Here is a 16,757-nt window from a genome sequence, read left to right on the forward strand (position 1 = left end):
AGTTTAGAATTCTAGCATTTGGGAATTGACTATGGCCCGCCGCATTCTGAAAGTAATTTCTCTTATGTCCGTCTGTGTTAGCTAAGTTCAGATTTTAAAATCAGGACTTAATGCTGCTCAAATACATATGCTTCCTTTTTAATTACTTCTTCCATATTCCAACATGGTTGTATAGAATAAAATTGACTTGTAACAAGGGAGATGTGAAAATCCAACTATACTAATAAGAATTTGCCAAGATCATTCTATCAGACTTATATTCTTAGAAATATAGCTATAGTGCATTAAATGCCAACTCTGGCCAAAAGTTAGGAGCCCCATAAATTTACTTCAACTTCCAGCATAAAATATAAACTGGAATAAACATTTCTAAGGTCTGATATTTTTCTTTAGTAGACAAAAATTAGCATCAAATTCACCAGGTAAAAGATAGCACAGGTGATCCCAAATAACACTGAAAAAATGCCTCACTGCAGGTGATCCTGACACAGGAAGCCTGTAGGAGAAAGAAGAAATGCCCCTTCTGGTTTCTAAGACAATCTTCACAGGAGTGGAAAGCCTTCTTCTCTCCTGTGGAGGAGCTGGTGGCTCCGAAACTGCTGACCTTGCGATTAGTAGCCTAGCAGATGACCCACGATACCACCAGGCGTCCATCCAAACACACGTGTGTAAAATGGCCAACACAGATGACATTCTCCACATGGTACCTCTAAAATGATCATCAGCTGGAGTTTGCGTTCTATATCATCATCTTCTTCCAGGTCATAGGAGGTGGTAAATGTCAAGTGTCCTCCGACCACTGTGAGCTAGAACAGAGCAGATGCACAGTTATTGAAGGACAGGCGATGAGCTGGTCAGTCAAAATTCACTTGAGATTCCAGTGACTATTCCCAAATAACTGAGTTGTTCCAGAGGAACTTCAGAGAAACGGAAATCTCTAGCATACAGAGTGGAAATGATAGACATTTCTTTAGGAATAACCTTATCAGGAATCGGACCCATCAACTGCAAGTCTGACACACATACAAAAAAATCACATATTATTCCCCCAATATTACAGACTTGTTGAAAGAGGTTAAATTCCATGAAACTAACTCCACTCCTCCTGTCACCACCCTCGTCAAGAGTGTGAGCTTTACTTTCCCCAGTCAAAAAAGAGGGATGCCAAAATTAGGAGATTTCTACCCTCTGCTGCCCGCTCCCCAAAGTCACTGACTTTGGGGGGGACCTAGATGCCTTAACAAATACACATCATTCATTTATCAGACACTTTCCATTGACCATAAGGGAAGTGTTGTTCCAATAAGGACAAAAGGAGAGCGGCCATTTTTATATTCTGACAAAATTCATTAAGAACCGCCAAGAAAAGTATCCTTCCCCTGTGCACTCAAATCACCTCAGGTTGGAGGAATGGCATTACCCCCTTTTCATTAAGCAAATATTTCCCTTCTAACGTGCACGTTTGATGTTTACATATCTTGTCATTGACAGTAACCTTGGAGAAATTATAAATTAAAAAAAAACCCAAAACATCATTTCTAGGGTAGGAATCAAAATTGAGGCTGTGACAGATTCAATGTAATTGGGGTTGTCCTTTTTCTCCATCTTTAATTCTCCTCCATAAGTAAAGACCTTCGTGAGACAGAGATGCTGTTTGGTGTGCGGTTTCTTCCCAGCTGACATGCAAAGACCTCCGTTCACAGCAGCCACAGCCTGCAGCCTTTCCCGGCCAAGTTCTGACCAGACAGCAATTCTAGCAATGCACTGGATGGAGGAGGAGGCACCCTGATTTCTCCAAAGAGCCATTCCACAGGGATGGCATACAGCTTGCTATGGAGGATTAAACAGGATCTTAAAATTGCAGCTCTGCAATGCCTTCTAAGAGCTCATTACACAGAGCTCTACAAGGAACTAAAACTCAGAAAACTCTTATTCCGCTGCTCCACCGAGAAATGGCTCTACTCTAATACCCTGTCATACATAAAATCGTAATACCTGCCTGGACCACAGCGTTTGGCATTATTGTGATTAATGAGGGGTGAACCTACGTAAAAGTTTTTTGGTTCTATTAATATAAACATACAAAATTTCACATAGCCTGCTGCTCATACCAGCCAGAGGTTTTCTCACTAAGGCAGGTCCAAAAGGCAGAGGGAAGAATGCTGTATGTGCCATGTAGCAGACTGAACTATGGAGGATTTTCTAAATTGCTACAAGGTACTGATGAGGACATTGGGAATAGGTCTATGGTATGCCAACATTTTGTACTTTCAAATTTATCTTGACTAAAATGTAGATGATATTGTTTTATTTTTAGTGTATACATCCTATGTATACATTCTGTAGTATATATACATTCTCTCTATATACATTCTATAGTAAAATTCCAACTTCAATTAGTTCTAAATTTCATAAATTAATTCTTTAAAGTACCACATCATGGTTACTGTTTCCTACTGAGATGACTCTGACTCAGAGAACGACCCCATAGGATTTTCTGGACCATAATCTTGATAGAAGTAGATCATCGGATCTATTCTTTCTTGGGGACAATGATTGGTTCAAACAGCCAATCTGTCTGCTGGCACCTGAGCCCTCAATCATGGCACCACCATACCCACTGACACGGAGTCGATTCCAAACCTGAGCAACTATAGCTAGGACAGAGTAGAACTCCATAAGATTCCCCAGGGCTGTCAATCTATACAGAAGCAGGCAGCCTCCTCTTTCTCAACTGGAGAGACTGGTGGGTTGGAACTGCTCATCTTTGGGTTACCAGTCTCACAGCCACTACACTATCAGGGATCCTTATGTCTCCACAGGAACGGGAGAGAGAGACTAGACCTCAACTAGATACACAAAGCCTTGAGGGCAACATACTGTCATGGAGCAGCAAACTAACCGAGAGGGCCAGTTGGCCGGGCCCCACTCCAGCTATGCTGACCCCCCCTAGAGAGGAGATTGCACTACAGAGGACGGCACTGAAGATACAGCCCAGGGAGAGTGACGGGTCTGCCCAGACCACACAGGAGCGGAAAAGAGGGGTGGGGAATGGGTGTGTGTGTATGGGCTGCATCCTGGCCCACCAAGCCCTGAGGACAACACTCCTGCTCAGAGCAGCCAAGGCACAGAGAGGACCATAGAGCTGACCCCAACATGAGACACAATGTGCCCTCATTGACCCACAGCACTTCAGGGGACAGCACTGGAGACACAGTGTAGGAATTGTGCCAGGTCTGACTCTCCCAAACAGGGGTGAAGCATGAAGGGAGAACAACAGAGCAACAAGGGGAGCAAAGCAAGGAGTCCCTGAGGGATCCCCAAAATAGACTTCAGACTTGGAGGCCAGGGCTTGGCACCTCATCAAACTCAAATGGAAAACATTCATAAGAGTCAGCAGACAAACCTGGAACGATATATAACCCCTCCCCCCATTTTCTTCTTCTTCTTCTTCTTCTCCTTCTCCTTCTCCTCCTCCTCCTCCTCCTCCTCTTCTTCTTCTTTTTCTCCTTCTCCTTCTTCTTCTCCTTCTCCTTCTCCTTCTCCTTCTTCCTTTTCTTCTTCTCCTCCTCCTCCTCCTCCTCCTCCTCCTCCTCTTCTTCTTCTCCTTCTCCTCCTCCTCCTCCTTCTTCTTCTTCTTCTTCTTCTTCTTCTTCTTCTTCTTCTTCTTCTTCTTCTTCTTCTTCTTCTTCTTCTTCTTCTCTTTCTACCCCTCTGCCTCTTCTTCTCTTTTTCATGTCTATATAAACAAGCGCGGGGAGAAAACAATGGGGCCGATGGTTCTGGAGGGACAGGGGAGAGATGGAGATGGGGGAAATGAAATGGGGAGCCAACAAACCGAGGGACAAGGAAATAAAAAAGTGATCTAAAATCAATGGCAAGAAGGACATAAACCGCCTGGTGGGGTTCAATCAAGGGCAATTTGGCCAAGAGGAAGTAGTAAAGCCGAATGAAGGCCGAACATGACAGTGGGACAGGAAGAAAGTAAATGTAAATAGAGGAAAGTAGAAGGGAAAAGGCATTTATAGAAGTATACATACAAGCATATATGTATATAAATATTTTAATATATAATGAAAGGGATAAAGGCCGCTCTACATATCATTCTATGTTAAGTATTAGGGAAGCAGATGGACATTAGGCCTCTACTCAAGTACTCCCTCAGTGCCAGAACACTTTGTTCTCCTATCCCGGCATTGGCATTCTGTGATGCTCACCTTCCCTGTCAGATTGCTGAAGACAAAATGGGTACATAAGCAAATGTGGTGAAGAAAGCTGATGGTACCTGGCTATTGAAAGATGTAGCATCTGTGATCTTAAAGGATGGATGGTAAACAAGCATCTATCTAGGAGGAGCTCACACAGCAGAAGCACACCAGCCTATGTGATCACAAGGTGTGCATAGGATCAAGTATCAGGCATTAGAAGACGCAAAAAAAAAATCATATTGATGCAAAAGAGCGGGGTCGGAGTGGTGACCCAAATCCCATCTGTACAATTGGACATCCCCTTGCAGAAGGGTCACAAACAGAGATGAGTCAGCTAGAGTGCAGTATAGCACCAATAAAACGCACGGCACTCCTCTAGTTCTTATATGCTCCCTCTCCTCCACTATCATGACCCCATTTCTACCTTATAAATCCAGCTAGACTGGAGCATTCACACTGGTACAGATAAGAGCTCTCAACACATGGAATACAGGACAGATAAACCCCTAGGAACAGAATGGAAGTAGTGATACCAGGAAGGTAGTGGGAAGGTGGGGAGAGAACGGGGACAAAGGGGGAACCAATTGCAAGGATCGATGTATTAACCATCATCACCACCACCCACCCAGAGGGACAAACAACAGAAACATGGTTGAAGGGAGACAGCAGATGGTGTAAGATATGAGAACAATAATAATTTATAATTTATCAAGGGTTCATGAGAGTGGGAGGGGAATGAGGGAGGGCAAGAAGAGAAGCTGATACCAAGGGTTCAAGTAGAATGAAAGTGTTTTACCATGATGGTGGCAACATATGTACAAACATGAGTGATACAATGATTGTTGTAAGAGCCAAAAGAGCCCCCAATAAAATGATTTCTATAAATTTATAAATACTTAAAATATTTCTTCTCACCATAATGCCTAAATGGAACAAACTTTGAATGTGGTGACCCTCAGCTAACTTTCTCCCATGTACTTTGCATGTGCTATAAGGAGCGATCAGTCCCTGGAGAGGCCATCATGCTGGAGAAAGCAGAATGTGAACGCAGCAAAAAAGATCCCAAGGAGATCGAGTGACGCACCTGCAACACACACAGTTGTGAGGATGGTGCAATCCGGGCGGTGTTTTTTCCTACGTCACAGAACAGCACGCTTTGCCAATAAGGAGAGAAGAATACAAATGCAAATCATTTAAATTCATCAACGTTTAGGACTCTGGATGTCGATGCACAGCTGCAACTGCTGTTAAGGGATCCCCAGCGAGTCTTTCATCTTTGGCTTTCTAACTTGAGGTCGTTGAGCATTGAAATATTTTACTGTACCTTCTTGAGCTACCCATTGAAACTTTCTATTCAGTTCATCACTGTATCAAGTCTTCTGTTGCTTTAGCTCATCTACGCTAAAGAGAATGTTTCTCTTCTGAAAGCCACTGGGCTTTGTCCGCCCTTTGTTTTTAATGATGTTTTGCTTTCTTCACATAGGTCATTTCCATGTTCGTGATGTCCTTCCAAAGCGAGTCAGGTCTGTAATCATCAGTGGTTAGTGTGTCAAGTCGGTCTCTGAGATATTTTCTAAATCCAGTTGGGTATTTTCAAGGTTATATTTTTGGGGCTTTCAGACTTGTTTTTGTTTCCTGGAGCTTTAATCTGAAGTGGCATATATGACCAATTGATGGATTGTCTATTCCACCTTCGGCCCCCGGTCTTGTTTTGACTGATGATATAGAGGTTCTCTATCATCTCTTTCCACAGAATTGATACCCATATATTACATATGAGAAGCTAACATACACAGCTCTGTTCATACTGTTGAAAAAGGATTTGCAATGAAGAAATTCTTGACCTTGAATTCTATACTGAAATCTCTAGCTTCATTTCTGTCACCAGTCCTAATTTTCCAACCACTATTTCTTCCTTTGTTGATAATTTTCACATTCCAATTGCGAGTAGCTATCAATTCATCTTGATTACATGTTGGATTGATTTTAGACTGAAGAAGTTACTAATGATGTTGTTAGGTGCCATCCTATGCATAACAGAACAAAACACTTCCTGGTCTTGTGCCATCCCCACAATACTCTCTATCCCTGAGCCCATTGTAGGCACTGTGTCAGTTCATCTTTCTGAGGCCCTGCCTCTCCTTTGCTGCCCCTCTACTTTACCAAGCATGTGGTCCTTCTCCAGGGACTGGTCTCTTCTGAGAACATCCCCAAAGTACATCACACAAAAGCTGATCAATATCCTTACCACTCCACTGACAAAATCAAACAAATAAACCAAAGTCACTGTGATCAGTCAATCCCAACTCAAAGTGACCTTCTGGGACCAGGTATAGCTGCCTGTGTAGCTTCCCAAGACGGTAACTCTACTCAGGGTTAGAGAGCATCTTCTTTCTCCCGAGTCCTCATCACTCAACTCAACCTACTGCCATCGAATCGATACTGACTCATCGAATCACTACAAGAAAGGGTAGAACTGACCCTGTAAGTTTTTGAGACGTTATGGGTTCACAGAAGTAGAAAGCCCTGTCTTCCTCTTGCAGAGGGGCTGGTGATTTGAAACTGCCTGTGGTTAACGTTTTGAAGTTTATAGTTAAGACTTTTGACCTTGTAGTTAGCAGCCCAATGCATCACAACTACCAAAAGGTCTGTGCAGTTCAATAGCTGTATTATCTGGACTCTCTGTAGGCATAAAGACATTATATTATCACAGATAATATTGTGCTCCAAGATAGATCTTGAAATACACTATTTCAAGTTCTTTTTCAGAGGAATGCCATTCTTCCAGCACAATGAACCAAAAAGTTAAACAACAATAACAACAAAATCCTTACTGCCATCGAGTCGATGTCAATTCAGAGCATCCCTAAAGGACAGGGCAGAACTGCCTCTGTGAATTTCTGAGACTGTACCTGTTTATGGGAGTAAAAAGCCCTGCCTTTCGTCCACGGAGCAGCTGGTAGTTTTGAACTGCTGACCAGGTGGATTGCACCCCAACCTGTAACCAGTGTGTCACTAGGGCTCCGAACCTTAAGAGTACCCAAATCAAAATTTCCAATGCTAGTCAATTTCAGCTTACTAATACCTAGGCGAATTTTCTTTTAGTGCTCCATTTTACTTTTGATGATGTATTTTCCTAGATTGATTCTCGTCTACATTATTAATGGATGCTGGAACTTAACTTCTTTCCAATTTGAGTCACACAACATGAGCAAATAAAGGTTTCAAATCTTTCTCCATTCACTTCATTCAAGTAGTCCAATCACTCTCTACTTTGCAGTACCATAGTCCTTGTGATATAGTGGGTTATGTGTCCACTAATTACATGATTAGAAGTACAAAACTCCTTGAGAGAAAGATTAGACTGTCCACTCCAGTACAGATTGAAGGTCTCAGGTACCCATAGTGTGATCCTACTCTGTCTTACAGAGTCACTGTGAATCAGAACCAACTCCAGGGTAGTGAATTGGATTAGGTTCTACTTTGAAGAGACAGCTCTTTCCTAGCTGTGCTTTGAGTGTCTTCCAACTATATGGGGCTCATCTTTTGGTATGATATCTACCAATATTCTATAGCTATTCACAAGATTTTCAGTGGCTAACTCAGAATTAGATAGCCTATTCCTTTTTTATAGTGTTTTCTTGATTGGGAAGCGCACTAAAACCTGCTCACCGTGGGTGAAGCTGCTGGTATCTGAGATACTGCTGACACAGCATCATAGCAATATGTAAGCCACCACAAATTGACAAACTAGTGATTTTTTAAAACTATAGGTGAAAAATATTAACTTCTGCATTTACACTAGGTATAAAATCACATAGCATAGAAAGTCACACAATACGGATGTAGAATGAGCTTTGGTAATGGTGTGAAATGCAATGGATACAGAGAGAGGAACCTTATGAAGATCATTGATAAGAAAATTACATGCCCTAGCACATAAAAATGATTCATCAAGGTCTACTAAGAACTAATTACAGTGATGATGAAAAATTGCTTTTGTCCTACTTTCACACATTTTAAGAAAACATTTTCCAATTATTTCTTGAACCTTTGATAGTTATTCTTGGCATTATTAGAACCATTGTTTGATTATTCTAAGAAATTAAGTAAGTAAATAAAGTTCCTTCCAACTAAGACCTATAAGAAAAAAATGTATTGTGCATGATTCTGTTTTCAGATATATTTTCCCAAGTGCCCATGCCAATAATATTAGGATTTTTATCTTTTTCCTTCATTCTAATATAACTACTTAGTCAAAACAGGTGATTTCTAACGCAGGTTACTTAAAGTATCTGCAATTTAGAGGTTTAATCCTTAGAAATAATAACATCCTCTGTTTCATTACTTTGATTAATTTTTCCTTAAACTGCATAAAAATAATTTCATAATTGTGTTAGTCTGGGTATACTAGGGAAACAAATCCACAGAAACTCATATATGTATAAGAAATAGTTTTATATAAAGATTAAGTGTACATTCAGAAAACATCCCAACCCAGCACAGTTCAAGTCCATAAGTCCAGCTTAGCACAATCTAAAATGCCCTCCTCAAACTCACAAAACACATACAATGATGCTGATTTCAGGAAGAAAGCCAAGTCATTGACCATTTAAGCATCTCAGAACAGGCAGAGGTCTCCACATGGCTGTTCCAGCACCCAGGGCTGCGTCAGGGTAGGTCCATGTGGGAAAGAAAAGATCCAGAGGGAAAGAAAAGATCAAAGTGGATGTCAGAAGAGGGTCTGAAACTTGTTCATGATCATAAAGTAGCTAAGACACAAGGAGGAACAGATGAAGTCAAAGAATTGAACAGAAAATTTTAAAGGGCAACTAAAGAAGACAAAGTAAAATATGGCAATATAATGTACAAAAAACTAGAGTTAAAAAACAAAAAGGAAAAATTCAGTCGGCATATCTTAAACTGAAAGAAAAACAATAATCCTGGAATTGCAATACTGAAGCAACAAAAGAAGATGGAAAGAATACACAGTCACCGTACCCTACCAGCCCCCGCCCCAACGAGTCGACATTTAAGCACTTTAAGAGGGAGCCTAAGAGTAAGATCCAATGGGATTAAAGAAAGAAGTTTCAAGCTGCACTGAAAGCACCAGCCAAAAACAAGGCCCCAGGAGTTGATGGAACACCAATGGAAATGTGTCAACAAGCTGATGAAGAACAGGAATTACTTATTCATCTATGCCAGGAAATGTGGAAGAAAACTACTTGGCCGAATAACTGGGGATATCCATATTAGTATGCATTCCAAAGAAAAGCGACTCAACAGAAAGTTCAAATAATAGAACAATACCGCTTATATCACATGCAAGTAAAGTTTTGCTAAAGATCATCCAACGACTGTTGGAGTATTACATAGATAGGAAGTTACTGGAATTTCAGACCAGTTGTAGAAGAGGAAGGGGAGCAAGGATTATCATTGTTGATGCCATGTGGATCTTGGCTTAAAGTAGAAAATACAATAAAAATATTTAATTATGTTTTATTGATTATGCCAAGGCATTCAACTGTGTGGATCATAACAAACAATGGATAGCCTTGAGGAGAATGGAAATCCCAGAATACTACACTTTGTTCATTTGAAACCTGAACGTATTAAAGGCCAAGAGGCAGTTGTGTGTCTAGAGAATTGGAATACTGTATGGTTTACAATCAGGAACGGTGTGCTTCAGGGTTATAGCCTCTCATTCTGCTTCATCTGTATGCTGAATAAATCATCAAAGAAGTTGGATTATATGAACAAGAATGTATTATCATGTTTGGAGGAAGGCTTATTAACAAGCTGCAATATGCAGATGACACAAACTTGCTTCTGAAAGTGAGGAGGACTTGAAGCCCTTGCTGATGAAGATCAGGGATTATAACCTTCAGTATGGATTACAACTCAAATGGAAAGAAAATTAAAATCCTCACAACTGGACCAGTAGGTAACATCATGATAAACTGAGAAAAGTTTTGAAGTTTTCAAGAATTCTGTCTTGCTTGGATCCAAAATCAAATGCTCATGGGAAAAGCAGTCAAGAGATCAAAGGACACATTGCATTAGGTAAGTGTCTTCACAAGACCTCTTTAAAATGTTGAAAACAAGAATGTTACTTTTACCACTAACATATGATTGATCAAATCCATGGTATTTTCAATTGTCTCATTATTCCTATGAAATTTGACACTGAACAAGGAAGAATGAAAACGAATCAATGTATTTGAATGATGGTGCTGGAAAAGAACATTGAAATACCATGGACTGCCAAAGGAACAAACACATCTGTTTGGAAAGAAGTCCAGTCAGAATGTTCCTTAGAGTCAAGGATGGTGAAAATCTGTAAAGTAGCGGAGCAGTGAGAAGGAAGACCATCTTTGACACTATGGATTGAAACAGTGGCATCAGAGATGGGCTCAAACAGAAGAACAACTGTGAGGATGGAAAATCAGACGGTGTTTCATTCTGTCCTCTGAGGGGGAGCCTACTGGACGGCACCCAACAAACACAACAGCGGTTCTTTGTTTAGTTTTATTCTTCATGTGATATTCTACTTCTTATCATGCTAGCCCTCTTTGTCCTCTGTTATATTGAGCTGCTGATACTACTTGTGTGTGTGTGTGTGTGTGTGTGTGTATACAGGCCAACTACCAATGAGTCAATCTTCACACATAATGACCCTACGTAAAGTTTCTATGTTTATAAATCTTTTTAGATTTAGATCACCTCAAGTTTCTCTTGAAGAGCAGCTTATGGATTTTGACCTCCAATCTTCACATCTGCAATCCAAAGTTGACAGGACCACCAGGGCTCCTATGCATGTACATATATACTCATTTTCTATCCCTACAATGTGTATGTTTCCAAGATGTGTTGTCTTTATCTTTTAAATTTTTATTCATGTTGACATTTTCAGAAATCTTACTCTAAATTAAGGCACAGGGCAGAGGAGTTGACCTACCCCTGGGGGAGAGTTGTGAAAGTATATTGTTGTCCCTGCCAGCTGCAGGCAAACTACTTCTGGTGGTCCTTAGAGAGTGCTAGTGAGAAGAAGGCATTAGCCAGATCAATAGCTGCATACCATGTACCAGGAGAAGTATTGATTTGCTCAAGCAATGAAATCACATCTGGAACAGCAGCTACAATTGGAGTCACCACCTGGGTAAATTTACGATAATCCACTGTCATTCTCCAGGATCCATCTGTCTTCTTTATAGGCCAAATAGGTGAGTTAAATGGCGGCTGTAGTAGGAATCACAACTCCTGCATCGTTCAAGTCTTTGATGGTGGCACTCTCTCTGCAATCCCTCCAGGAATGTGGTACTGCTTTTGGTTTACTATTTTCCTAGTCAGTGGCAGTTCTAATGGTGTGCACTTGGCTTTTTCTACCATGATAGCCCTTATTCCACATTTCAGGGATCTAATATGGGGGTTCTGCCAGTTACTAAGTATGTCTATTCTAATGATGCATTCTGGAACTGGGGAAATAACCACAGAATGTAGCCAAATGCAATAGCTTAACCTTCACTTTAGTAGGAATATATCGACATACCTCACTCCTCGTACCAAAATGTGTTAGACATGGTTCTCTAGAGAGACAAAACCAGATTGCTAATAATTACATATATATACATACACATATATATCCAGATAGATATATAACAAAAGAAATAAACAGTTAAATTATAATGCCTCACAAGTGTCTCATGGGAGTGAGTTGCACTGAGCCATTTGTACTGCTTTATAAGTTAACTATTTCTTTTGTTATATATCTAGCTATCTGTATTAATATATATAAAATTATTAGCAATCTGGTTTGTCTCTCTAGATAACCCTGTCTAACACAGAAAAATTTGGAAATTATATCTGGGTTCTCTCTATCTGTTAATCCTACTAATAATTTTTAAAAATTAATTCTTTTAAAAAATAATTTTATTGGGGGTTTGTTTATACAACTCATCGCAATCCATACATATATCCATTGTCAAGCACATTTGTACATTTGTTGCCATAATCATTCTCAAAACATTTTCTTTCTACATGAGCTCTTGGTATCAGTTTCTCATTTTTTCTCTTCCCTCCCCTCCCTCACAAACCCTTGCTAATTTATAAATTATTATCATTTTGTCATGTCTTACACTGACCAGTGTGTCCCTTCACCCACTTTTCTGTTGTCTATCCCCCAGGGAGGGGGTTATATGTAGATTACTGTGACTGGTTCCCCCTTTCTCCCCACCACCTTCCCCTTACCCACCTGGTTTCTCTCATTATTCGTCCTGAGCAGTTATCAGTCCTGGATTCCCTGTGTTTCCAGGGCTTGTTCTTTTTTTCCTTTATATCACTTTATTGGGGGTTCATATAACTGTTATTACAATCCATATACATACATCCGTTGTGTCAAGCAAATTTGTAAATTTGTTGCCACCATCATTCTCAAAACATTTGCTTTCTACTTGAGCCATGGTATCAGCTCATTTTTCCCATCCCTCCCTGCTCCCCCCTTCCCCATGAACACTTGATAATTTAAAAATTATTATTATTTTGACATATCTTACAATGTCTAACATCTCCATTACCCACTTTTCTGTTGTCCTTCCCCCAGGGAGGAGGTTATATGTAGATCATTGTAATCTGTTCCCCCTTTCTACCCCACCTTCCCTCCACTGCATATCCCCACTCTCAGCACTAGTTCTGAAGGGATCATCTGTCCTGGATTCTCTGGGTTTCCAGTTCCTATCTGTACCAGTGTATATCCTCGGCCATCCAGTTCAGAAGCAATAAAACCCACATGGAAGAAGCATACCTGCTGGCGTGATAACAAGGTGCCGAAGGGATCAGCCATCAGACATCAAAGAACAAAAAAATCATTTCATTGTGTGCTCACCTTCCAGATATGCTCACTGAAGACAAACGTGTGCATAAGCAAAAGTGATGAAGAAAGCTGATGGTGCCTGGCTATCAAAAGATATAGCATCTGGGGGTCTTAAATGATTGAAGATAAACAAGTGGCCATCCAGCTCAAAAGCAACAAAGCCCACATGGAAAAAGCACACCAGCCTGTGTGATCACAAGGTGTCGAAGGGATCAGGCATCAAAGAACAAAAAATCAAATCATTGTGAATGATGGGGAGTGCAGATTGGGGACCCAAGACCCATCTGTAGGCAACTGGACATCCCCTTACAGAAGGATCACGGGGAGGAGACAAGCCAGTCAGGGTGCAGTATAGCAAAAATGAAACATACAACTTTCCTCTAGTTCCTTAATGCTTCCTCCCCTCCCTCCAAACTATCAAAAACCAAGTCTTAGGCTAAAAGTTTCATTCTTCCCAATGCAACATCATCACACTTTTGCTCTTCTTTCTTTTGCATGTCTGATGTGTCACTCACTCACACTCCCTGCCAGGAGTCTATTCCTACTCAGGTTGGCCCTAAAGGAAAGGGTTGAACTGCCTTGCAGATTTCTAAGACTGTTGCTCTTTACTAGACCAGAAAGCTTGTGTTTCTCCTGCAGAGAGGCTGATAGTTTCAAACTGCCGACCTCGTGGTTCACAACCCAATGCTACCTAGCAAGGCATCAGGGTTCCCAATGTATTACTAGTCAGAACAGGAAAACAAAACAAAAGTCCCCAAACCTGTGGACATTGAGTTGATTCAGGCTAACAAAGACTGTATATAGGGATTTGGAGATTGTAAATCTTTAGGGGGGTATATAACCTCATCTTTCTCTCATTGAGTGGCTCGTGAGTTTGAACTTCTGGCCTTGTACGCAGTCCAGTGCTTACCCTTATAGATCCATCAGGGCTTCTCACTGTTCAGAGACTGTGGGAAAAGGTGTTTTTAAAGTGATATTCTAAAACCAAAGAAGTCAGTGGCAACCACATAAAGAGAAATGAACTCTTGTATAAGCAAAGTCATTTATTGACAATGAGAATTTTGAATTTTTCACAATATGTAAATTATGTGGTAAGCTATACATACACATAAGTAGTGAGTAGCTTTAATTTTTGATAATAGTGTGCCTTAGAAAATAAATATTAATTTTATTATTGAAACTTTTAAATTAATCTATTTTTAGAAGGAAATATTGATTTCTATACTGTACAGATCTTATTATACACAGCCAATAGGATGCTGTGTATCCTCCTGTTATGTACAAATTAAATGTTTCCACCACCACCCCACACTGGATAAAGGGATATCATTTACATATGTCAAAGAAAGTAAAATTTTAGTTCACTTTGAGGCAATTCTTATATCTACTAGATAAATTACGGTATTTTTATTTGGAATCAAAGGATCTCTTTGTGGTAAAATAAATATAATTAATGTAATGAAAGTCACTCATTCCATCAGAATCCTCAAAGATCTGGCATTTGGCCTATCTACAAATATTAAGAGAAACTCTCTTCAGAGAGATTCTGCGCTCAAAGTGAGAAGGCCCTGAGTGCCAAGGGTACAGACCACTTATTTGTGGAAACGGTTCATTTGCGGAGCCTCTCACTTTCTGCTCCTCACGTTCACCCCATTAAGAAAAGAACAACACAAGGAGCTGCTTCCCATGAGTACCTGCTTTAATTCTACCTTCAGGGGAAAGAAACAGCTTGTTTGCAAGTAACACTATAGTTACTATGCAATATATAACCTCTTGTCACACATAGTAATGCAGTGTGCATGCAGCACATGGCATTAAAACTTAATGAGGCAAGGAAGTTTTCCCTCATGAGTGGAAGAGGTTAAAGGTAATCCATCAAACGAAGCATTACAAAACTATTTAGTATTAGGCTATGTGTGTTTCTGCCTCTGTTTCCCCTTTCCTCCAGTCGCAAGAAATGTGAATTGAGGGGGTGATGGATACGTGCCCTATTTAGGATTACATATCTGGGGAGGAATTTTATTTTACAAAGAAATCTAGAATATTTGACTCTCTGATACTGTCAGATTACCATCACTCTTTCTCCACTAAATGGGGTCTAAAGCCTAATATTTACTTTTGCTTGCCAGCACAAATATTTCAGAATTGGTACACTAAAATCAAATGAGAAGAAGGCTTTGTAACATTGAGCAATAGAAATCAAACATATCTGTCGGTTTCAATTTAGTATCACAAACAGGGCAAGTGATGCTTCTTTCCAGAATCCAAAGCCCCAGAGCCTAGGTGCTGCAAAGGAATCTCTCCCTGGAAAGTATTTATAAGTGCATTTATTCATAGAGTGCATTTTTAACATTGAAACAGTATCAAACTTCAGGTTTTGTTATGCTCTTCCATATATTTATAACACAGAGATACAAGTATTGTTTCTTTTTTATAAAAGTTGAACATTCTTAGATAGAACAGATACAAAGACGCTGACTTAGGGAGGTCTTACCACTGTGGGAGGTCTTAAAACTATGTTGTCTTTATGTAGAGAAAATGAACTAGAAGTTGTGAGTCAATGATAGGGATAATACATTTTATAATTTTTCATTGGAAAGCAAAAGTCAGGCTATGGAGTCCAAACAATACAAAGATAAGAGATTGAGAATCTATTTTGCCTCACCTTTTGTTGACTAAAATGAATCCTGGTGATGTGCTGGATTCAGCATTGGCCACTAATTGAAAGTGTGGTCATTTGAACCCACCAATTGTCGTGCGGGGAAAAGATGATGCTGTTTTCATCTTTAAAGATGAGAGGCACAGTCAGCCTATCTGTTCCGAGGTGCAGAGAGTCTCTACCCACCAGAATGAGTGCAGCTTGTGCTATTCTGTCCTCACAATCGCTGATGGGCTTGAGGCCACTGCAGCAGCACTGTGTCAGTCCACCTTTCTAATGTCTTCCTGTCTTTCACTGACCTCCTATCTGACCAAGGGAGCAATTCTCCTATGTCCTCTATGACTGAAATCAACTCACGGGTGAATGAGTGGCAATCCTCACTTCCTCTTTCATTACTCTGTTTCTCTTCTTCTTCCTTGGGTCTATGTCTTCTGTTTCCTATCCCTCTTCCTCCTTCTCTTCCTCCTCCTCCCATTCCTCTTCCTCCTCCTCTTCCTCCTTCAGATAGATACACTGAATTTGATAGTGTTTATTTTAACTAATAACTATGGCCTTTATACACATGTAACTATTAGAATTGCCTTGAAGAACGTCGTGAGTTGGAAATATTTCCTCTTAGACTTAACTGCTCCAATTAGTCCATCGGAGAAAATAATGCTCCATTCCTTATTTAGTGTTATTGAAATTTAATAACTATGCAGAATTAACCATAGTATTGAAGAATGTGACAGTGTCAAAGGCAGAGCTTTCCTTCCTGTAAGCGTGGTGGATGTCAGTGTCTTTGCAGCCCAGTCCTCCATTGCTCAGGTAGCACCTCAACACCCCACATTTCAGTATACCTCACCCAATTCTCATGAGGTAACTACTATTCGACACGTATATGTATGCATACTTTTTCTAGTTGGTATCAACGGATATTCATTTTTGTATTTAGATTGACATTTATAAAAATAATTGTGTAAGACATCTATCTGCAGAAGTTCAATACTTAATATGATTCCCCACATACAATGTTAAAGTA

The 16,757-nt window shown here is 40.2% G+C and overlaps 1 protein-coding gene across 1 annotated transcript in view; it reads right to left on the reverse strand.

Annotated features, from left to right (window-relative positions):
* LAMA2 (laminin subunit alpha 2) overlaps positions 1 to 16,757 on the reverse strand; it is a 636,281-nt gene that overhangs the window by 272,963 nt on the left and 346,561 nt on the right. Inside the window, exon 13 of the mRNA XM_075554570.1 lies at positions 708 to 806. Within this exon, the coding sequence (XP_075410685.1) occupies positions 708 to 806 (99 nt within the window). The remainder of the gene's footprint in view (positions 1 to 707; positions 807 to 16,757) is intronic.

The sequence above is a fragment of the Tenrec ecaudatus genome, chromosome 7, assembly GCF_050624435.1.
Source record: "Tenrec ecaudatus isolate mTenEca1 chromosome 7, mTenEca1.hap1, whole genome shotgun sequence".
Lineage (NCBI taxonomy): Eukaryota > Metazoa > Chordata > Mammalia > Afrosoricida > Tenrecidae > Tenrec > Tenrec ecaudatus.